Source organism: Carcharodon carcharias, chromosome 25 (assembly GCF_017639515.1).
Source record: "Carcharodon carcharias isolate sCarCar2 chromosome 25, sCarCar2.pri, whole genome shotgun sequence".
In the NCBI taxonomy this organism is placed as follows: domain Eukaryota; kingdom Metazoa; phylum Chordata; class Chondrichthyes; order Lamniformes; family Lamnidae; genus Carcharodon; species Carcharodon carcharias.
Genome location: NC_054491.1, coordinates 18,040,068 through 18,062,819, shown reverse-complemented (window position 1 = coordinate 18,062,819; position 22,752 = coordinate 18,040,068). Strand labels below are relative to the sequence as shown.

At 44.6% G+C, this 22,752-nt stretch overlaps 1 protein-coding gene across 6 annotated transcripts in view; it reads left to right on the top strand.

Annotated features, from left to right (window-relative positions):
* Positions 1-22,752, top strand: part of abcg4a (ATP-binding cassette, sub-family G (WHITE), member 4a) — a 151,533-nt gene that overhangs the window by 112,842 nt on the left and 15,939 nt on the right. For all 6 annotated transcript variants that reach the window (XM_041174495.1, XM_041174497.1, XM_041174499.1 and 3 more), the window contains 6 exons: positions 13,351-13,465; positions 14,750-14,892; positions 17,114-17,212; positions 18,299-18,467; positions 19,505-19,605; positions 21,966-22,124. In XM_041174495.1, coding sequence (XP_041030429.1) covers positions 13,351-13,465; positions 14,750-14,892; positions 17,114-17,212; positions 18,299-18,467; positions 19,505-19,605; positions 21,966-22,124 — 786 coding nt within the window. The remainder of the gene's footprint in view (positions 1-13,350; positions 13,466-14,749; positions 14,893-17,113; positions 17,213-18,298; positions 18,468-19,504; positions 19,606-21,965; positions 22,125-22,752) is intronic.

Sequence of the window (22,752 nt, the reverse complement as noted above, 5' to 3'; positions counted from 1 at the left end):
TACAATGTTTTCCTAACCCTTTATCATCACAGCAGAAACCAGATTCTAACCTGTGTGGGTATGTGGGTTGTGATGTCTGATATGACAAGAAATAGGAGCTGAAGTAGACTACATGGCCCTTCAAGCCCACTGCACATCAGGAAATATTGTGTTTTGCTTCTGTTTGTTAATGTGATGTGTGCGGAGCTGGCAAGATCCCCTGAGAAGCTGGTGGTGAGCTGCCTTCTTGAACTGCTGCAGTCCATCTAGGGTAGGCACACCCACAGTGCCATTGGGGAGGGAGTTCCAGGATTTTGACCCAGCAACAGTGAAGGAACGGTGATATATTTCCAAGTCAGGATGCTGTGTGGCTTGGAGGGGGACTTCCAGGTGGTGGTGTTCCCATGTATCTGCTGCCCTTATTTTTCTAGGTGGTAGAGGTCACAGGTTTGGAAGGTGCTGTTGAAGGAGCCCTGGCAGGCTTCTGCAGTGCATCTTGTAGATGGCACATACTGCTGCCACTGTTTGTCAGTGGTGGAAGGAGTGAATGTTTGTGGATGTGGGCTGCTTTGTCCTGGATGGTGTCAAGCTTCTTGAGTGTTGTGGGAGTTACACACATCCAGGCAAGCGGAGAGTATTCCATCACACTCTTGACTTGTGCCTTGTAGTTGGTGGACAGGATTTGGGGAGTCAGGAGCTGAGTTACTTGCCTCAGGATTCCTAGCTTCTGACCTGATTTTGTAGCCACAGTATTTATATGGCTAGTCCAGTTCAGTTTCTGATCAACGGTAACCCCCAGATTGATAGTGGGGGATTCAGCGATGCTAATGCCATTGAATATCAAGGGGCAATGGTTAGATTCTCTCTTGTTGCATATGATCATTGTCTGGCACATGTGTGGCATGAATGTTACTTGCCAATTGTCAGCCCAAGCCTAGATATTGTCCAGGTCTTGCTGCATTTGGACATAGACTGCTTCTGTATCTGAGGAGTTGCGAATGGTGCTGAACATTGGTGCTGCAATCATCAGCGAACATTCCCACTTCTGACCTTATGATGAAAGGAAAGTCAGTGATGAAGCAGCTCAAGGTGGTTGGGCCGAGGACACTACCCTGAGGAACTCCTGCAGTGATGTCCTGGAGCTGAGATGATTGACCTCCAATAACCACAACCATCTTCCTTTGTGCTAGATATGACTCCAACCAGCGAAGATTTTTCTCCCTGATTCCCATTGACTCCAGTTTTGCTAGGGCTCCTTGAACCACACTCGGTCAAATGCAGCCTTGATGTCAAGGGCAGTCACTCTCACCTCACCTCGAGAGTTCAGCCCTTTTGTCCATGTTTGAACCAAGGCTGTAATGAGGTCAGAAACTGAGTGATCCTGTTGGAACCCAAACTGGGCATCAGTGAGCAGGTTATTGCTAAGCAAGTGCAGCTTGACAGCACTGTTGATGACGCCATCGCTTTACTAGAGAGTCTAGATGTATAAATCATAGCAACATAGAAAATAGGAGCGGGGTAGCTCACTCGGCCCTTCGAGCCTGCTCCGCCATTCAGTATGATCATGGCTGACCTTTTATCTCAACGCCATACTCTCGCTCTCTCCCCATACCCCTTGATGCCTTTAGAGTCTAGAAATCTATTTCCTTCCTAACTATATTCAGTGTATGCATTGTTAACTTCTGTTTTGTTAAGTTGGTTGTACACTGCATCCTGTATTAAATGATGCTAGTTTCACCTACAGTTAATTGAGATTTATTTTCTCAGTTCACTCCCCTCCCAAAGGGGCTGACTCACATTGTGGTACTGTATCCATCGCCCATTTTTCACGTGTCAACCTTGATGGTAATTTGGCAAGAAAAGGCGTCACAGCCTGCCCTCATTTGTTGCCAGCACATGTGCATTTTCCAGCAGGGGTGACTGAATGACAGGAACTTTGACACATTCATCCTGCACTACCTCCAGCCCTACTCTAACCTAGATTGTGGTTCTGGTTGTGGTTAGCTAGCTCTACAGAGACCAGTGTTTAGACCTTGGTCCTTCTGCCAAAGTTCTGAGTTACACTGGTTTGTGTATATGCTAGCAGAACTCATCATTGAACAACGCTAAGAATAAATTTGATTCTTTCACTGGTACACTGAAGGGTGTGATTGTGTCATAGTTATGTTACGAGATACTAATTCAGATGTCTGGACTAATAATCCGGTAATGTTCATTCAAAACCCACTAAAGCAATTCAAATTCAAGTTTTGAAAATCTGTAAATTAGAGGCTGGAATCAATATAAGTGCCGTGAAGCTGTTGGATTGTCATAAAAACCCAACTAGTTCACTAAGGAAGGCAATCTGCTATTCCTACCTGGTCTGGTCTATATGTGACTCCAGTCCCTTACCAATGAGCTTGATTCCAAACTGCCCTCTAAAGGGACCTAGTACTTGGAGCAGAGTACCTTTCAGAAGAAGGTTCACCATTATAGTATAAGGGTCTGGCATATACAGGGTTAATGTGGCACTGAGTACAACACCCACACAGTGATGGAAGAGAGCACATGACCTACATCCAGGGTCAGTCTAGTGTTGGACAGAGCTGTGTGTACCAGCAAGCATGGAGACAGCTCCTACCTTTACTGTTTATTTGTAAATAATTCTAAGAGTCAATAAAGACTTACAGTTAAACCCACGTATGACCATGAAAACTTCTTCAGACCAACCGAACTATAACCAACACCTTACAACATGGTGGCAGATTATGGAAAAACCTAACACCTCGCAGAAAATGAGGAGAAAATCTAAAATGTTGGATGACTGAGAAAAAATTCAGCAAAGCAGTTAGGCCTGAAAAGAAGCCCCAAAAGCACAGGCGCAGAGGAAACATCACTTAGAAGAAGCTCTGAAGAAAGGCTTGGAAGCTGACCGTGGTGATTTAAAATTCCTTTCTGCAGCTGAGACTCCTTTGCATCTCCTTTAGAAGTCCAACTTCAAATCCCAGAGCACAGAGTTATCAGACCAAGCAAGGGTGAGCTGAACCTTTTAAAACTCCAGGCTACCGCAAACCCTGAGAAAACTTTAAAAATTTCAGAGTCAACAGGGCTGTTTGAAAAAAGCCGTCTCTTAAAACCCGAACCCCGAGTTGGCGCCTTAACACCAGAGCTCGCCCTGAAAAGAATTTATAAATGATTAATTGAATACTCCCAGGAGAATGGCAACTTTTTAAATCTAGCCAAAGATATGCAAAAGTCAGGATTCAACAAATATTCAACTTTAAACACTGAGCAATAGAACTCTGCAGGCAGCAGAATTCCATTGTAGCAGAACCTCATCAAAACCAACAAGTGTGGTAAATTCCTTTGTCTCCAAGTAAAAACAGCAGCATCACCTTGAAATTCAGAAAGCTCTTAAAGCAGAATCTACACTTTTAAAAAATTGACCATGGATCAGAACCTGTTCCAAATCGCTTCTAAATCAATTCTGACTAATCCGAGAGCAATCCCAGAGCAATCAAACGATACCCGACTTTGGAGGAAAAGATTCCTAAGATACTGCATCGCTTCAGGTTTAGGCGAAGTGCCAGAAGCAGTGCAGGTTAGCTTTACAATTAGGCAGTGGGTCCGATTGCAGAACTCATTATTGCAAGACAGGGAATCAATGAATCATCTGCTAAATTGGAAGAGTTACTAACATGTTTTGATGTTAATTTCAAACCAAGAAGCAATAAATAACTCGAAAGGGCTAAATTTAAAAAACAAGCCAGGAGAATCTGCTGATTCATTCATCAATGATCTGTGCAGGATGGCAGAAGGTTGCAAGTATAGAGATTTAGAACCAAAACTCATCAGAGACAGAATAGTGGTGAGAGTTGCAGATGACGCACTCTTTGACCTCATGCAAGCAAAGGATGATCTAACCCTAAAAAAGGCCATCCAGATGGTTAGGCAGTCAGAACTCTGTGAGCAGCCCAGAGCCATTTTAAGGGAAAAGTTAAACCGTGGCAGAGGCCAACGCACAGTTCAGCTAGTGAACCAGCAAAGCCTTGGGCCAGGATTTTCAGCTCGGCGTGTGGGTGCGTGCTCGATATGCCCGAGTGTGAAATGGTGCGCGGTGATGTCCGACGAGCGTCCCGACGTCATCGAGCACTCGTGAGCTATTTCGGGCAGCGGGCACACGCGGGAGTCGGCACCGCCCCCGCCAACAATTAAGAGGCCCATTGAGGCCATTAAGTAGTTCAGTAACCCGCATTTTTCCCTGTCCATCCAATGTTACGGCTGGCGGGTGGCTGAATCGACCAGATGGCCTTCCGATTTTTGAGGAAACCTCTTCCAGGGGCTGGTTGAGGTTTCCGTAATTAAATTTAAAAAAAAACGTTGAGGCAGGATTTTGATAACCCCCATGCCTGCACAGGCTTTAGCGCTCGCCCTTTTCCCACCCCCCACTCCGGCAGCGCTGAGGTTCTCGGCGCCCGTTTCATGCTGGCTGGCTGTTAATTGGCAGTCGGGGCCCGATCGCGGTGAGCAGACCGTTTTGCAGACCCGCCCTCCGAAGGGAAAATCCTGCCCAGGGACACTCCAGGCCAGGGAAAGCAATACCCGAACTGGCCAGCGCAGCGGCCATGCCAACACCATGGACTAAAGCGCCCCCCACAGGCAAGATCAAAGTCCTGTGACTTCGGCCCAAAGCTTTCAGTGCAACAGGATTGGACACCAGGGCAAACTGTGCAGGGCAAAAACTCTGAAACACACAAAAGGCCCAGAAATTATCCATGAACTAGGGACTGTGAGCCCAAAGACACAAGCCATGCTGCTTGGATGAGGTCAAAGTTCTTGGTTTCTCATTTTGGAATGTGGACATTTCAGTCAATGGCCATTTAACAAATTTTTAGTTGGAGACCGGAGCTTGTGTAACAGTACTGTTGGACAAAGGACCATGGCTAAAAGACCATTGGGCTCGAACAACAGACACACCACTCTGTGAGCCTGGAGAAATCTGACTTGCGGTCATAGGCATGATTCTGGAACCACTAAGGTATTGCAGCAAACAAATCTTCAAGCTGATTTACATCATCTGTTACCAGCCTTTCTCTCTCTTGAGCAGAGATGCCTGTGTAACCCTGGATCTCCCCAAAACGGTGTAAGATTCAAGGCAACCACTGTTGTTAATGATACTGAACTGAAAGTTCTCGAGTACTTAAATAAAGGAAAAGTATCCTGACTGGGACCTCAGCTCTGAACTGTCTTCGCTCTTTGCGGAGCAGGTTTGTCCATTCTTGTTACACGTGCTGGAACATCCATGGTCAGACCAGGAGGTAACCATGACACCTCCAGTGGAGGATGTAAAAGAGTGCAACCAGCACTCCAATGAGCTTCAACCTCTGGTGCAGCAGATCAACATGACAATGACCAAACACTCACTACAACTCCCAGCCAGCATGCCAAAGCCACAAAAGATGCTGGAACCTGGTAGCAGCCGTCCACTGTCTACAGCGAAAGGCAGGGGGTGAGTGTAGCACTAAGCCACTTTCTAGTCACAGAAATGTTCATCCTCCACCACAAAGGACATCGCAACGACCCACACAATGACGGAAGAAGTGAAAGAAATGACAAGGAGACAAGCACAATGTTTAGCTAGAGGGGTAACAACCACCGAGCAGTACATCAGCTGAACCGACCAATTGCGGTTTGATATGAAGGAATGGAAAAAAAGGATGAAAACATACCCAGATGCCAGAACAACCTCCAAACCTATAGGAAGAACCTGCAGTGACAGAGCCTACCACTCCTCCGACAGTAGTGCAAACGCATTATGGAAGCATTATAAAGCCTCCAGACTGCCTGAACCTTTGAATTCAAGGGCTTGGAGGGTGGAGAGATGGGGTAGTGACAATGCAGTAAAGACAATTTAAATGTATGATAGTAATAACAATGTAAGGCATAAGGTAAACTATAGTCACTTAAAGTACATTGGATAAAGACTTGCAGGGAGGTGTAATGTAAGGTCTGGCACATACAGGAATACTCGTTAGGTTAAGGGGCTAAGTATAGTACTGCCCACACAGTGATGTAAGAGAGCACATGACCCACACAAAGAGTCAGTCGAATGTTGGACAGAGCCATGTGTACCAGCAAGCATGGAGACAACCCCTAGCTTGTATCCTTAATTGTATATTTGTAAATAGCTCTAAGAATTAATAAAGACTTACAGTTAACCTGCGTATGATTACGAAGACTTCTTCAGACCTACCAAACTGTAACCAACACGCAATAACCACCACTTCCTCAAGGGTTAATTAAAGATGGGCAATAATTGCTGGCCTTGCTAATGATGACCAGGTCCTGAGAATATTTAAAGGAAATAATAAGCAAGCCAGTCATTTGAATCAGACCGTTTTCAGGATGAGCAGTAAATGCTGGCCTTGCAAGCAAGAAAGAGTTAAGAACAAACATTAAAGGATTCAAGGAAGATGTGGGAAATAATATTCTAATTGGAGATGGAACCCATGAAACTGAAATTCAAGGAGCTCATGTCATTTGTACTGTTTAGACAGAGGCTTTCAGTCTCCTCCAGCTATCTTTTAGATTATCTAGTGGTTCTAATGGGCTTTAAAAATCACATCACACTTTTTGAAGAGTGTTCTCCTAGCCGACCATTTATCTCTCAGCCAACACCACCAAAACCACTCAGTATGTCTCTTTATTCTATTATGGGATTTTACTATACACAAAATGGTTGCTTCATTTGTCAACTTGACAGTAAATTTTAAAGTAATTTACTGTATGTTGCATAATTTGAGCTGGTCCTGAGAAATGTGATAAGGTGGCTGTATAAACATCACTCGATCTGTCACAGTTTAAAACCTCTCTGTTATCACTACACATTAGTGCTCCGTAGCCAGAGAACACCACAAACTCCTTATCAGCAGCACCCTGTCTCAATGTCGCAGGGCTTACCGTCCTATCAGACACTCCCAGGACTGCACAGCATGGGTTAGTAAATCTCCCTCTACACTGTCCTTCACTGTCACTGGGTCAAATTCCCTCCCTAACAGCACTATGGGTGTACCTACACCACATGGACTGCAGCGGTTCAAGAAGGCAGCTCACTATCACCACCTCAAGGGCAATTAGAGGCAGGCAATAAATGCTGGCCTAGCCAGCGACACCCACATCCTGTGAAAGAATAAAAAGAAGCATTGTCCCATCAAACACTTCCAGGGCAGATACAGAATGAGTTAAAAACAAAGTAAAGCTCCCACTACACTGTCCCAACAAACACTCACAGAGCACAGGTTAGATATAGGCCAGAATCTTCTGTTCGGCGTGCAGGGACCATCAAGCATTCCCAAGACAGGTACAGCACGGCGTTAGATAAATATTTAACTACAGGTTTTATTTCACTCTCCAATCCTCACCAGGTTTCAGCATAATTCCGATGATGCTACCTTCAAAAACAGTTCCTCTGACATGTCCTCCTTCTTCCTTAACCGAGGTTTTCCACCCCCGGTCGTTGACAGGGCCCTCAACCGTGTCCGGCCCATCTCCCGCGCATCCGCCCTCACGCCTTCTCCTCCCTCCCAGAAACATGATAGGGTCCCCCTTGTCCTCACTTATCACCCCACCAGCCTCCGCATTCAAAGGATCATCTTCCGCCATTTCCGCCAACTCCAGCATGATGCCACCACCAAACACATCTCCCCTTCACCCCCCTGTCAGCATTCCATAGGGATCGTTCCCTCCGGGACACCCTGGTCCACTCCTCCATCACCCCCTACTTCTCAACCCCCACCTATGGCACCTCCCCATGCCCACGCAAAAGATGCAACACCTGCCCCTTCACTTCCTCTCTCCTCACCGTCCAAGGGCCCAAACACTCCTTTCAAGTGAAGCAGCATTTCACTTGCATTTCCCCCAACTTAGTCTACTGTATTCGTTGCTCCCAATGCGGTCTCCTCTACATTGGAGAGACCAAACGTAAACTGGGCGACCGCTTTGCAGAACACCTGCGGTCTGTCCGCAAGAATGACCTAAACCTCCCTGTCGCTTGCCATTTCAACACCCCACCCTGCTCTCTTGCCCACATGTCTGTCCTTGGCTTGCTGCATTGTTCCAGTGAAGCCCAACGCAAACTGGAGGAACAGCACCTCATCTTCCGACTAGGCACTTTACAGCCTTCCGGACTGAATATTGAATTCAACAACTTTAGGTCTTGAGCTCCCTCCTCCATCCCCACCCCCTTTCTGTTTCTTCCCCCTTGCTTTTGTTTTTTTTTTCTTTTCCAATAATTTATATAGATTTTTCTTTTCCCACCTATTTCCATTATTTTTAAATCTTTTATGCTCCCCCACCCCCACTAGAGCTGTACCTTGAGTGCCCTACCATCCATTCTTAATTAGCACATTTATTTAGATAATATCACCAACTTCAACACCTCTGTGTTCTTTTGTCTGTGACATCTTTTGATGATCTGCTCCTATCCTAACACCAGCCCCTCTCCACTTCTCACCCCCCCCCGCCCCAACAACCCTCCCCACCTTAAATTTCCCTCTCCTTGTAAAGAAAGATCAGTTCTGTTGAAGGGTCATGATGACTCGAAACATCAACTCTTTTCTTCTCCGCCAATGCTGCCAGACCTGCTGAGTTTTTCCAGGTCATTCTGTTTTTGTTTCAGCATAATTTGCCTGCTCTGGGACGGGGGGGTTAGGAGAGGTTTAAAGGGATAGGAAACAGGTTGGAGAGTCTCTCACTTGCTGACGCATCACTTGACAAGTAGCTAGGAGCAATAGCGATCCTGGTCTTGCAGTAGGATAACAGCTACCCATGTTTGAACTCAGCCTGGGTTCAGTGTGCTCAGTATCGATTTTCATCAAGGAAAAGTGGACAAGAAATGCAATGTTTCACCACTAAATTTTCTATTTGCAGAAAGCCTATAGCCTAGACCCCCTAAGATCAGTTATATTGTTTTAGTCTGATGCAGTCTTCATCCAAAGTGAGTGGGTCTACCCACTTTTGCATTGCCTTGTCCGTTGTTTAATTTTAGACCGGGTAACGGGTCATAGCTCAGACTGTCAGCTCTCTCGGGTACGAGGCCTGAACGTGGTGGGTGGCAGGCCAGACTCAAGCTTTGCTGCAAATTTTTTTCATATTCTGATATCCTGTCTTCTGGCTTGAGTCCAGAGGATTTCTCAGCATTCGCCTCAAGCAAGATGCATTTAGGAAGAATGAATGAAGGGACAATGACCCCAACAGCTCAATCATACTGTAGATTGTAATGTTGACTGCCACCTTCTGTCATATGATGGTATTGCAGGATATGAAATATTAATCCATGTTAAGGTTTATTTCCCCCCTCAGCTTAAATGTGTTCCTTACAAAATTCAAGCCTCTCCTTCTTGGAGTGTACTTTCTGTTGAAGAAATGCAAGTACGTTTTTCTAAGTACTGGCCCTTCAGCAAATGTGTTTCAGAAGAATGTCTTTCAACATTAGCACCCAGGTTCAAACAAAGCAGTCAAAACAAACGTTAACTCTCCGCAGATGCTGTCAGACCTGCTGAGTTTTTCCAGGTATTTTTGTTTTTGTCAAACAAAGCAGAGGCTGCTGGAACAAAAGTTTCCTCCATCTTTAGTTGGTCCAGGGACTTTGAGAAATTAGAATTGAGACCTCAATTCATCATCCATAATTGGCAATTCCCCACTAAGCCATGTAGACCACACAAGTGAGGAGAAAATTGACTTGGCAGTGACTTGAGAACATTAGAAGTAGGAGTAGGAGCAGGGCGTATGGAAACTCAAGCCTGCTCTGCCATTCAATAAGATTATGGCTAACCTTCTACCTCAGCTGCACCTGCCCACCCTTGATTCCCTTAGTATCCAAAAACCTATCGATCTTAGCCTTGAATATACTCAACAACTGAGCATTCACAGCCCTCTGGGTAAAAATTCCAAAAATCCACAAACCTCTGCGTGGAGAAATTTCTCCCCACCTCAGTCCTAAATTGGTGAGACCATGCCTAGAGTACTGCGTACAGTTTTGGTCACCTTACCTAGGAAGGGATATACATGCATTGGAAGCAGTTCACTTGGCTGATTCCTGGGATGAGTGATTTGCCTTAAGAGGCAAGGTTGAGCAGGTTGGGCCTATACTCACTGGTGTTTAGAAAAATGAGAAGTGATCTTATTGAAACATATAAGATTCTGAAGGGGCGTGACAGGGCAGATGCTGAGAGGATGTTTCCTGTCATGGTAGCAGTCTAGGGGGCACCGTTTAAAAATAATGGATCTCCAATTTAAGACAGAGATGAGGGTGAATTTCTTCTCTCAGAGGGTCATTAGTGTTTAGAATTCTCAAGCAGTGGAGGTTGGCCCATTAAATATTTTCAAGGCTGAATTAGGTTTTTGATCTACAAGGGAGTAAAGGGTTATGGAGCGGATAGGCAGGAAAGTGGAGTTGAGACCACAATCAGATCAGCCATGCTCTTATTGAATGGCAGAGCAGGCTCGAGGGGCCAAATGACCTATTTCTGCCCTTATTTCTTATGTTCTTAAATGGCTGACTCCTTATCCTGAGGTTGTACATCCAGGGAAAACAGCCTCTCAGCATCTACTCCCTCCAACCCTCTAAGAATTTTTTATGTTTCAATAAGATCACCCCTCATTCTTCTAGTCAAGAATTCCTCAGGACAGCCTTCTTAACCCAGGCATCAATCTAGTGAACCTTAGTTGCACCCGCTTTAAAGCAAGTATACCCTTCCTCGGGTAAAGAGAACAAAACTGCGCATAGTACTCCAGGCACGGTCAGACCAAAGCCCTATATAATTACAGCTGGACATCCTTACTCTTACAGTCCAACCCCCTTGCAAAAACAGGGTTAAATGGCGCTTGCCTTACAGTACTTCACTTAGCATCTTCTCTCTTTAGCTTCCTGATCATTGTTCATTGACAAAAAATCTGAAAAGGACATTTAAGCAGGGAAAATGGGAGTGAGTTTGAAATTGTGGGAAAAGTTGGCAGGCATTTGACAGATGTAACAACAGTAACCCGTTTTCGGTGGTTGAAGGAGGACCGTTGGTCAAGGCACCAGCAAAACTCCCCAATTGTCTTCCAAGTGGCATCTTTGGAAATTCATCTAAAGAGTAGACGAGAGTCGAGTTTAACGTCACTTGCAAAGGGCTTCTGACAGTGCAGCACTCTCTCGGTACTACAATGGAATGTCAGCCTAGTTTTTGAGCTCATGTCCTCGACTAGGGCTTGAACCCACAGCTTTCCTTAAGCGAAGGAGATAGTGTTGAACCAATTGGGCAAAACAAGTATGCCAAACAGAAAAGTAAAAAATGGTACAGCTTGGAGACAGGGCTAGTGGTTGATTGAAACAAATAGTGTCAAAGAATTGAATTGATGTTAGTTGTGTATGTTGAGGCACACAAGAAGATAGGAGACTACGCTTGAGTGAGACAGAGACTGAGTGAGTAGCAAATAAGGTTCATGTGGTAAGTTATGGTAAGTCTTTATCAGGTTCAAATCTGGGTTAAGAGTCAAGCTCTGACATAAAACTAACAACTTTCGAGTAAGTTAGACTACCTTGTTAAATAGGGAACTGCCTGGTAGTGGCTGTTATCTCTCAATCAGCTGAAAGTAGTTGGCTCAATTGGGGTTAATTACTCTAGCAGAAAGCTAAACTTGCAGCAGAGGGTCTATATAAGAGACAGGCTTTTCATACCACTAGATCAGTAAAGGACTGGATCTGGGGAAGGTGAGATCTGTAAAAGCTGAACTGAGACACAGGATAAACTGTCACTTAGAAAGGAACGGATTAATCGGGGATAGCCAGCATGGTTTTGTTATGGGAAAGTTGCGTCTTACTAACTTAATTGATTTTTTTGAGGAAGTAACAAGGAGGATTGATAAGGGTAGTGCAGTAGATATTGTCTACATGGATTTTAGTAAGGCATTTGACAAGATACCATATGGCAGACTAGTCAGAAAAGTAAAAGCCCATGGGTTACAGGGGAATGTGGCGGGTTTGATCCAAAATTGTGGTCAGTGACAGGAAACAAAGGGTAATTATCGGTGGATGTTTTGGTAAATGGAAAGCGGTTTGGAGTGGCATTCCACAGGGCTCAGTGTTGAGCCCCTTGCTGTTTGTGGTATATATTAATGATTTGGACTTAAATATGGAAGGCATGATTGGGAAATATGCAGATGTCACAAAAATTGACCATGTAGTTGATAGTGGAGAGAATAGCTGTGGACTCCAGAATAATATCAGTGGTTTGGTTGAGTGGGCAGAAAAGTGGCAAATAGAATTCAATCGGAGAAGTGTGAGGTAATGTATTTTGTGAGGGCAAACAAAGCAAGGGAATACACAATAAATGGGGGGATATTGAGAGAGGCAGAGGAAGTGAAAGACCTTGGAGTACATGTCCACAGGTCCCTGAAGGTGACAAGACAGTTTGATAGGTGGTAAAGAAGGCATAGGTAATGCTTATCTTTATTGCATGAGGTGTAGAATATAATAGCAGGGATATAATGCTGGAACTGTATAAAACTCTGGTTAGGCCACAGCTGGAGTTTTGCGTACAGTTCTGGCCACCACATTACAGGAAGGACATAACTGGCCTAGAGAGAATACAGAAGAGATATAGAAGAATGTTGCCAGTGCTGAAAAATTTCAGCTATGAGGAAAGATCAAGTAGGCTAGGGTTGTTTTCCTTAGGACAGAGGAGATTGAGGGATGATTTGATTGAGGGGCCTAAATAGAGTAGACAGGGAAAACTTGTTTCTACTAGTGGAGAGGTCAGTTACCAGGGGACACAGATTTAAGGTGATTGCTAGAAAGATTAGAGGGGATATTAGGAAAAATGTTTTTACCCAGAGGATGGTGGGTGTCTGGAATTTGCTGCCTGGTTTGGTGATGGAGGCAGGAACCCTCAACTCATTTAAAAGGCAGCTGGATCTGCGCCTGTGCTGTAACCTGCCAGGCTACGGACTGGGTGCTGGAAGGTGGGATTAGAACAGGTGGCTATTATTTTTTTCAGCCAGCGCAGACACATGAGATGAATGGCCTCTTTCTGTGCTGTAACTTTTCTATGGTTGAGACAACACAGGGTTCATGACTATTCTACTAATGTTCATGCAGCTCCATTATAGCATCAGAGACTAATTCCATCAAGTTAATCATCCTATAAACATGATATTATGTCATCTATTTAAACAAATAACATACAGTTCTCAGCAGAAAGGATAGAACAGGGCAAAAAGTAATTAATGTTTTTAACCTGGTTAGTTTGTTTTTTTTTTACATAGCTGCTCTGGAGAGAGTACAGAAGAGATTTAGAGGAACCTTTAACAGTGCACGTTTTAATTAAAATCTCCTTTCTCTTCTCACAGCTGTTCATCTTGAGCCAAGGACAGTGCATCTACAAAGGAATCGTTCCCAGCCTCATTCCCTACCTTAAAGGGCTGGGATTGCATTGTCCAACCTATCACAACCCTGCTGACTTTAGTAAGTGAAAAAGACTTTCTTCTATTAATATGCTTCAACCATGGGGTCTATATCCAGTCAGTGTTGAGTGGACTGAAGGGAAAAGATACAGGGCTATGGGGAAAGAGGAGGAGAGTGGAATGAATTGGATAGCTCCACCAAGGAACTGACACAGGTATAAGGGGCCAAGTGGCCTCCTTCTGTACTGTAGCATTCTGTGGCTGAAATTCAGCCCAGATGTGAATCCAGATGCTGCAATTGGTCTCAGTGCACCTTGCGAAGGAGAAATCAGCTTGGATTCCTCCATTCGCAAGTGAACATGTGTCAACGTCGGATGAGATCATGATTAGGGTTGGTGAATATTTGCTGACATGCACCATCCAAGCTCATGTGTGAAGAATGACATCACTGGAATGAAGTTGCCAGGTTTTTTTTTGTTACATAATTATATATATTTATTTTATGTATAATTATATAAATTGCTGTTATACCAATGGAACTGTATTACAGACTCTGCACCTTCAGGAAACAAAGAGACATGAGGAGAAATGTAGACCAAACTTCACACCCAGGCATCGGCATTTTGTTTGAATAGCTTCCTCTTCTCATTGGTGTATTGACCTTTCCTCTATTTCATGGTTGATCTAAAGATGAGAGAAATTAAATGGAATAAAAAGAAAAAGAATAATAGAAAATAAACAAAATTGTTCAATAATTATTAGAAACTCTAACTGCACAAAATAAAATCCCCTTAAATCCTTTGCCTATTTAATTCTAGTTCAGTACATTTGGGCTATTTATGGTGCTAATTCTGTGTATAAAGGAAGTGTATTGTTAATTTAGTGTTGTGATCAATTTTTTTGCTGGTTTGTGGAGCATTTAATGTTTTAGTGCTGGCTTAGTGGTATAGCCTACAGAACTGCTCGTTCAGTGCATGTTAGTTTAGTGAAAGTGGCTCATTTGCTAGTAATGGGTATTAGCTTAGTAAGAGTGCTAGTTTAGTGAATGGAGATTTGCTGAGGCTCTGCCCAGGGAAAAGGGACTCCCGTACTGCTTTACTGAGTAGAAAGCAGTATTTCCCTGTGTACTGTGTTCAAATCCCAGGCACAAAGCTTCTGCTCCTCCTTTCCACTTGTTCTCTGGGCTTTGTCTTGCAAAGGCTGCATCGTGACCCTTCTGCATCTAAATCCTAAACATACCTGCGTTATTCCTCTCCCCACCCCACACATTGCTGCATCTTAATGAGCTTTAAAATCCGTACCTTGCATTCTGAGCACCCCCGTTGGTTTTTGCTTTCTTGCCCAGTTATCGAAGTTGCCTCGGGTGAATATGGAGATTTGAACCCTCTGCTGTTTAAGGCTGTTCAGGATGGAATGTGCACCATGGCGGAAAAGAAGAACCCATCCAATGGGAATGATCCATCAGCCTGGAAGACTCAGAGCCTGACGGTAATGCAGCGAGACTCAACCTGCACCTTATAGCTTCTTCACACCGTAAGGAAGATGGGGGAGATGGTGGCGTGGTGGTAATATTACTGGACTAATAATCCAGATAGACCAACCTAATGCTCTGGGACATGGGTTCAAATCCCACCAAGGCAGCTAGTGGTGTTTAAATTCAATTAATAAATCTGGAATTGAAAGCTAGTCTCAGTAATGGTGACCATGAAACCCATCTGGTTCACTAATGCCCATTTAGGGAAGGAAATCTGCCATCCTTACCCGGTCTGGCCTACATGTGACGCCAGATCCACAGCAATGTGGCTGACTCTTAACTGCCCTCTGAAATAACCTAGTAAGCTATTCTGTTCAAGGGCAATTAGGGATGGGCAACAAATGCTGGCCTTGCCAGTGATGCCCACATCCCATGAAAGAATAAAGATCCAGGTAGATGCCAGCTTAGAGTTTTCAATGGGTTCTTATGACATTAAAATACAATAATGTTATGCTAGCCTCAGCAACTTCCTTTATTCCATGAATAAAACACTGAGAACAGGCTGGATAGATAATGTGTGAATTTGTATAGCATCTTTCCCCACCTCCAGGTGTCCCAAACTGCTTTTAAATACGTTTGAAGTGTAGTCACTGTTGTCATGTAGGGAACACAGCAGCCAGTTTGCACACAGCAAGCTCCCACAAACAGCAACATAATTATGACCAGATCAGAGGTGGGGTTTCTGGCCCCGCCCACCACCGGGATCATCCGGTCCCGCCGAACGTCAATGGACTTTTGGCTGGGCCGTCGAATCTCCCACGGCAAGTCCCACCACAACGGGGCCGGAAAATCCCGGCCCATGTCTTTTGTGATGTTGGATGGTGTTGGCCAGATCTTCCCTGTTGGAGAACCCTTCTTTCAAGCAGTGCCATGGGATCTTTTATGCCCAATTAAGTGGGCAGGCGGGGCCTCGGTTTAATGTCACTGGAGTTTAAAAGAATGAGAGGTGATATTATGGAAGCGTCTCAGATTCTGAGTGGGCCTGACCAAGTAGATACTGAAAGGTTGTTTCCCTGGCTTAAAGAGTCTAGAACAAGAGGTCACAAAACTCAGGTTAAGGGGTTGACCTATTCAGGACTGAGATGAGCAGAATGTTTTTCAGTCAAAAGGCTGGGCAACTTTGGAATTCCCTACCCTGGGCGATTGTGTCTGCTCAATTGCTGAGTATATTCAAAACTGAAATTGTTGAGACCAAGGGAATCAAGGGATATTGGGATTGGAGAGGAAAGTGGAATTGAGGATAAAGATCATCCATGACTGTAAAACATGGCGGAGTAGGCTCATGGGGCCATATTGCCTACTTTTTAAAATTCATTTATGGGATGTGGGCATCGCTGGCTGGACCAGCATTTATTGCCCATCCCTAATTGCCCTTGAGAAGGTGGTGGTGAGCTGCCTTCTTGAACCGCTACAGTCCATGTAACGTAGGTACACCCACAGTGCTGTTAGGAAGGGAGCTCCAGGATTTTGACCCAGCGACAGTGAAGGAACAGCGATATGTTTCCAAGTCAGGAGGGTGGGTGGCTTGGAGGGGAACTTCCAGGTGGTGGTGTTCCTATTTATCTGTTGCCCTCGTCATTCTAGATGGTAGCGGTCATGGGTTTGGAAGGCGCTGCCTAAGGAGCCTTGCTGAGTTTCAGCAGTGCATCTTGTAGATAGTACATATTTACTGCCACTATTTGGCGGTGGTGGAGGCAGCGAACGTTTGTGGAAAGGGTACTAGTCAAGCGGGCTGCTTTGTTCTGGATGATGTCAAGCTTCTTGAGTGTTGTTGGAGCTGCATTCATCCAGGCAAGTGGGGAGTGTTCCGTCAGACTCCTGACTTGTGCCTCGTAGATGGTGGACAGGCTGTACACTCCTGAATCTATTTCTTGCTTCATCTGAAAGATGACAGTGCAGCACTCTCTCGGTACTGCAAGTGAGAAAAGGTCATAGGCATTTAGCATGTGGAAAATAGGAAAGATCAAACCGCTGTGAAGGACAATCCTTATAAGGTGGAGTTAAAGCCATATTGCTGGATTAAAAAAGCTCTTCCCTCCATTAGTCTGTCTACATGACATTCAATACTGAAAGCCAAAAATGGAAATCTCGTCTACTGCATTGCATGGTCAACATGACGAGCTCAAAAGCTAGAAACTTATAGACACCTCTGATTTTCACTCTTTCTTTGTGCAGGACACAGGCCCCATTGAGAGCCGCACTTTTGCAATAAGCTCCTTCGTTCAGTTTTGTATCCTCTTCAAAAGAACCTTTATTTCCATATTGAGAGACACGGTAAGGTCGGCTGGATTTGTTATTCTGTTTTAGAATTACAAACTAATTTCAGTGCTAGGATGGGCAGGGGAGGGGGTTACTATTCACTTCAGTTCCCTTTTAGTTAGGGAGGTAATCTGATCCTGTGACTGCACCCCTCTCCAATCCCCCCATAGGAATGTGGATGCATGTGGACCTCAACTGAAGCCAGGATCAGTCAAATAAAAAGGCATGAACTGGAAACACAATAGAGTCGCTACACCTGACTTCCTGGCTAGGAAGGGGGAAATCACCCAGTGTTTCCACTGTTGCGTGCTTGCCACTGACCCCTTGTTGGCGGAGGTCAGCATTGAGCTTTGACAGGATGGCTTCGACAGTCAAACCACCGCCTTCATTAAACCAGATCCAAACGCTATGGATGCTGAAAATCTGACTCAAAGCAGAAGATGCTGGACATATTCAGCAGGTCAGACAGCATCTCTGGAGAGAGAAACAGAGTTAACCTTTGAGGTCTATGACCATCTTAACAGATTTGGAAGCTGTTTGAGCTCAACAGCTTTTAAGCATGTACAGAACCAGGGGAAGTGGAGTTCTGGGGTTGGAGGTGGGGGTGGGAGGTGGCAGGGCAAGGAAAGAAGAAGAGGGAAAGATCTGTAACATGGTGGAGGACGTTTTAATCATTTAGTTAGTCCTGCCATCCGCCCAATCACAGACCTTTCTCTGCTGTTCTTTCCTGTATCCTCCCCTTCACTGGCTGTCTGCTAGCTTAATAAAAATGCTGATCAGCATCTCCCAGCTCTGATGAAAGGTCATTGACTTTGAACCTGAACTCAGTTTCTCTCGCCACAGATGCTGCCAGATCTACTGAGTTTTCTGTTATTACTTCAACCTTCACCTTCTGGGCTCCTACAATTGAGGAAAATTCCAGGGAGCTGTTCTGGCATCAAATGTTTGCAAGAATGGAGAGAATTGGAAAATTTAATGTATTACTTAGGTTGTGTGCGTGTTTGTTTGTTTGTTGAGTTCGCCAAGCATAATGCACATGACTAATTGGGGCGCTCTGCTTTGGGAGTCTCACAGTGGGTTCCATTATTTTGTTTTCTATAGGTTCTGACCCATCTGCGCTTCATGTCCCACATCTGCATTGGAGTCTTAATAGGTCTGCTATACCTGAACATTGGTGATGAGGCTGAGAAAGTATTCAACAACACAGGATGCCTCTTCTTCTCCATGCTGTTCCTCATGTTTGCTGCTCTAATGCCAACTGTACTGACCTGTAAGGGAGACCTTATTCTCATGTTGTTTTAATGTAACCTTCAGTCTTTGAATTTTTTTCTTGGGTTTCTCCTGAGTAGAGGTACTTAAATAACAGAAAAAGACTGGCATTTATACAGAGCCTTTCACAACTTCATTGTTCTATCCTAAATAATGAATTGATGGAGGATAGAACTGGAGCCTATCTTTACACACATAAGCTTTTATTTACAGAGATGCACATTGCACACATACACCTCCAAACACAACTCAATTACGACACAAATTTACACCCTGAGCATCCCAAAGCACTTTACAGCCAATTAAATAATTTTTAAGTATAGTAACTACTGTAAAGTAGGTAATACAGTGGGCAACCTACAAACATTAATATGCTAATCACCAGATTATCTATTTTTTTGGTACTGTTGAGTGAGAGATCAATATTGGCCAACACTATGGGGAGAATTCTCCTGTTCTTCTTCGAAATAGTGCCATGGGATCTTTTGCATCCATCTGAAAGGACAGAAAGGGGCCTTGGTTTCAAGTCACCCCTGAAAAACAGTGACCGTGCAGTGGTCCACACGTCACCCTGGATCTCTCGACTCAATTCAGAGAAATGTACATTTACTGAAAACATAACTTAGCAGATTATTAATTACAGTGAAAAACATCCTTGTACGATGTCTCATTTTTGCCATTGATGCAAAGTTGAGCAGCTCCATTCCCCTCAGAAGATCCCTCAGAAAGAAACAAAAAATGACTTGCCCGTTCAGACTACAGAGAGCCAGTACGGCCTCCTTCTGTGCCGTAACAACGCTACGGCCAGGGTTGTCCGGCCCTGCTCACCGCTGGGATTGTCCGCGTCCCGCTGAAAGTCAGTGGACTTCTGGCTGGCCCATCGCACCCCCAGCAGGGCCAGAAAATCCCAGCCTATGACTCTCTTCTCCATCAGTGTTTTCATTAAATAGCTCTCCAGCAGGTCGCACTGTTTTATTAGTTATTTAAAACACGCACAGGAGAAAATGTCTTAGTTACTAATTTTCTCTCTCGCTTCAGTTCCACTTGAGATGTCTGTTTTTCTGAGGGAGCACCTCAACTACTGGTACAGTCTGAAGGCTTACTACTTGGCTAAAACTATGGCGGATGTTCCTTTTCAAGTATGTAATGCTTAAATATCTATTCAGTTTTTCCATTGGGTATTAAATTGTGACTGTGTATCAGTAGTGAAGTACATGGGAACAGGAGGTGGTCATTCAGCCCCTTGAGTCTGATTCCACCTTTCAACAAGATATCGGCTGATCTGTATCTTAATTCCATCCACTCGCCTTAGTTCCATATCCCTTGAGACCCCAGAAAGACGCCTATCAATCCCAAATTTAAAATTATTAACTGAGCCAATATCTACTGCCTTTTGTGGGAGGGAAGTCCAAACTTCTGCCACCCTTTGTGTGAAGACATGCTTAAAGCTTCTCTCCGGAATGGCCGGGGCTCTGGTTTAAAAGGTAAAAGCAAATGCTGGAAATCTGAAACAGAAACAGAAAATGCTGGAAAATCTCAACAGGTCTGGTAGCCTCTGCAGAGATAGAAACAGAGTTAACGTTTCGAGTCCGTATGACCCTCCTTCAGAGCTGAAGAGAAGTGGAAATGTGATAAAATTTATATTGTTTAAAGGGGGGGGGGGGGCGGTGGAGCAGGTGAAGCTGGTTAGAAGGCCAGTGATAGGTGGAGGCAAAGGAGAGATTGACAAAGATGTCATGAACTAAAGGACAAAGGGATTGTTAATGGTAGTGCTAAGGGCTAAAAAAGGTGCTGTGCAGCATAAAGGCAGGAAAGCAGAACAAGGATAGCATTGTGTGAAAGAACAACAGGGAACAAGTAACAGATGGCTCTTTTGGGGAGAGGGCAGTGGTGGGGGACAAAATGATAGAAAATGGGATAAAAAAGGAGATAAAACCATGGATAAACGAATAAATATAAAAACAAGTGGATAAAAAATAAAAATGAATGTAGAAAAAAGGAGGGAATTAAAAAAGGGGTGAGGAGAGAGTTCATGGTCTGAAATTGTTGAACTCAATGTTAAGTCCAGAAGGTTGTAAAGTGCCTAATTGGAAGATGAGATGCTGTTCCTCCAATTTGCGTTGAGCTTCACTGGAACATTGCAGCAGGCCAAGAGACGGACATGTGGGCATGAGAGCAGGATGGAGTGTTGAAATGGCAAGCGACAGGGAGGTCTGGGTCATGCTTGCGGACAGACTGGAGGTGTTCCGCAAAGCAGTCACCCAGTCTGCCCCTTAAGCAGTATAAATTTCATCAAATTTCCACTTCTCTTCAGCTCTGAATAAGGGTCACACGAACTCGAAATGTTAACTCTGTTTCTCTCTCCACAGAGGCTGCCAGACCTGCTGAGTTTTTCCAGCATTTTCTGTTTCGGTTTCTGGTTTAAAAGGTGATTGCCTGGAGTGTTAGGATTATTCCCAGTGAAGCAGAGAAGGCTAAAGGGGAGAGTTAATAAAGATATTTTTAAATACAAATTAGGAAGGATTTTGATAGAGTGAATGGGGAAATATTGTTCCCTCTGATTTGAGAATTCAGTAACAAAGGATCAACAATAGAAAAAGTCACAGAGAGTGAGGAGAGATCTTAGAATTAATTTATTTAGACTTAGGGTTGCTAGGAGCATGGAATGTTTGAGGCAGAAATTATTGCTTCTTTAAAGGAAAATTGGAGAAATGTCTGAGGTGGAGGAAGATACAGGGGAGAGAGCAGGGCAGTGGAATTAGCTTTACATTACTCCAGTGGAGAATCAGCACCAATATGGTGGGTTGAATGGGCTCTATCTGTACTACAGAATTCTTGTATTTCTAACCAAAGCCATGTTCCCACCTCTGCACTGTCAGATAATGCTCCAAAGACATAAGTTCAAGTCCCACTCATGGCAGCTGGAGGAATTTAAAATCAGTTAATAAATCTGAAATAAAATGCTCGTCTCAATAATCGTGAACCACCACATTGTCATACAAATCCATTTTCTTCACGAACGTCCTTCAGGGGAGAAAATTTGCCACCCTTGCCTGGTCCGGTCTACGTGGGACTCCAGACCCACAGCAATGTGGTTGACTTTAACTACCCCCTGAAAGAGCCAAGCAAGCCACTCAGTTGTAGGCAACTTGCCACCATGGTGTTCAAGGGCAATTAGGGTTGGGCGATTAAAAGCTGGCCTAACCAGTAACATTCACATCCGATTACAAATGTATAAAAATCCGCCTAGTATTGGACATGACAACAGATTGTTCTGTCCCCCCCGTGAATTCTTCTTTTGATAAATGGGAGAGTCCTGTCCTGAGTATGCAACGTGCACAGACGGGGCTACAGTTGGAATAATAACATTTTAGTATTTTTTTGCAACAGTAGTGAAGTTGAATGATGTTTTGGTGTTCAAAATTGGAAGGGATGTGACAGAATTGGGATGGGAATATTGGTCGATCTCAGTGTTAAACTGACGTGCTCCTTCCTGCAGGTGATTTGCCCCATTGTGTACTGCAGCATTGTATACTGGATGACATCACAGCCACCTGAAGCTTCACGGTTCCTCTTGTTCGCCAGCCTTGCCACAGCGACTGCATTAGTGGCCCAGTCACTTGGACTCCTGATTGGCGCTGCATCCACGTCTTTACAGGTAAGTTTCTGCCTCAGTACAGAAACCACGGCCAGAATGTTTCACTCGGTTTGCGGGCATGCACCCGAGACGCTCGAGCGTAAAATAACACGCGATGATGTCATGTGAGCGCCCCAAATGATTACCATTACTGATGTTGATGTCCACACTAGCAAACATACAAACCAAACATAAACGAACAGAAAATCACCCGTGAACTGTCCCACTTGTGCTCATGGTGCCTTTAACTTACCTTTCCGAGTGCTACGTCTTGGTACCACCCCCCCCACCCACCCCCTCCCCAAAACCACCACCACCACCACCCTGCTGGCAGTGGCATTGGAGACAAACTGCTCACTCTGCTGTCTTGTTGGCCTTGATGACCTTGGCGCTCGTTCTCTGGATCTCCGCCAGATCCTCCAACACATCCCGTTGGACATCCAGCATCTGCTGCTAATGGACAACTCCAGAGGCTCATCATCTGCCTTCGACTGAGCATCATCCTGGTCCCCAGCAGCCCTCTGACTGCCGGCACCCTGGGCACTCTTTGCCTCGCCTGCTCCTCAAGCAAGTGTGAAGCGCCCTCACCAATGTGCACCAACTTTCTAGCTGCCGATCTAATGCCAACCGAGGTGCCAGTATCTGTGCT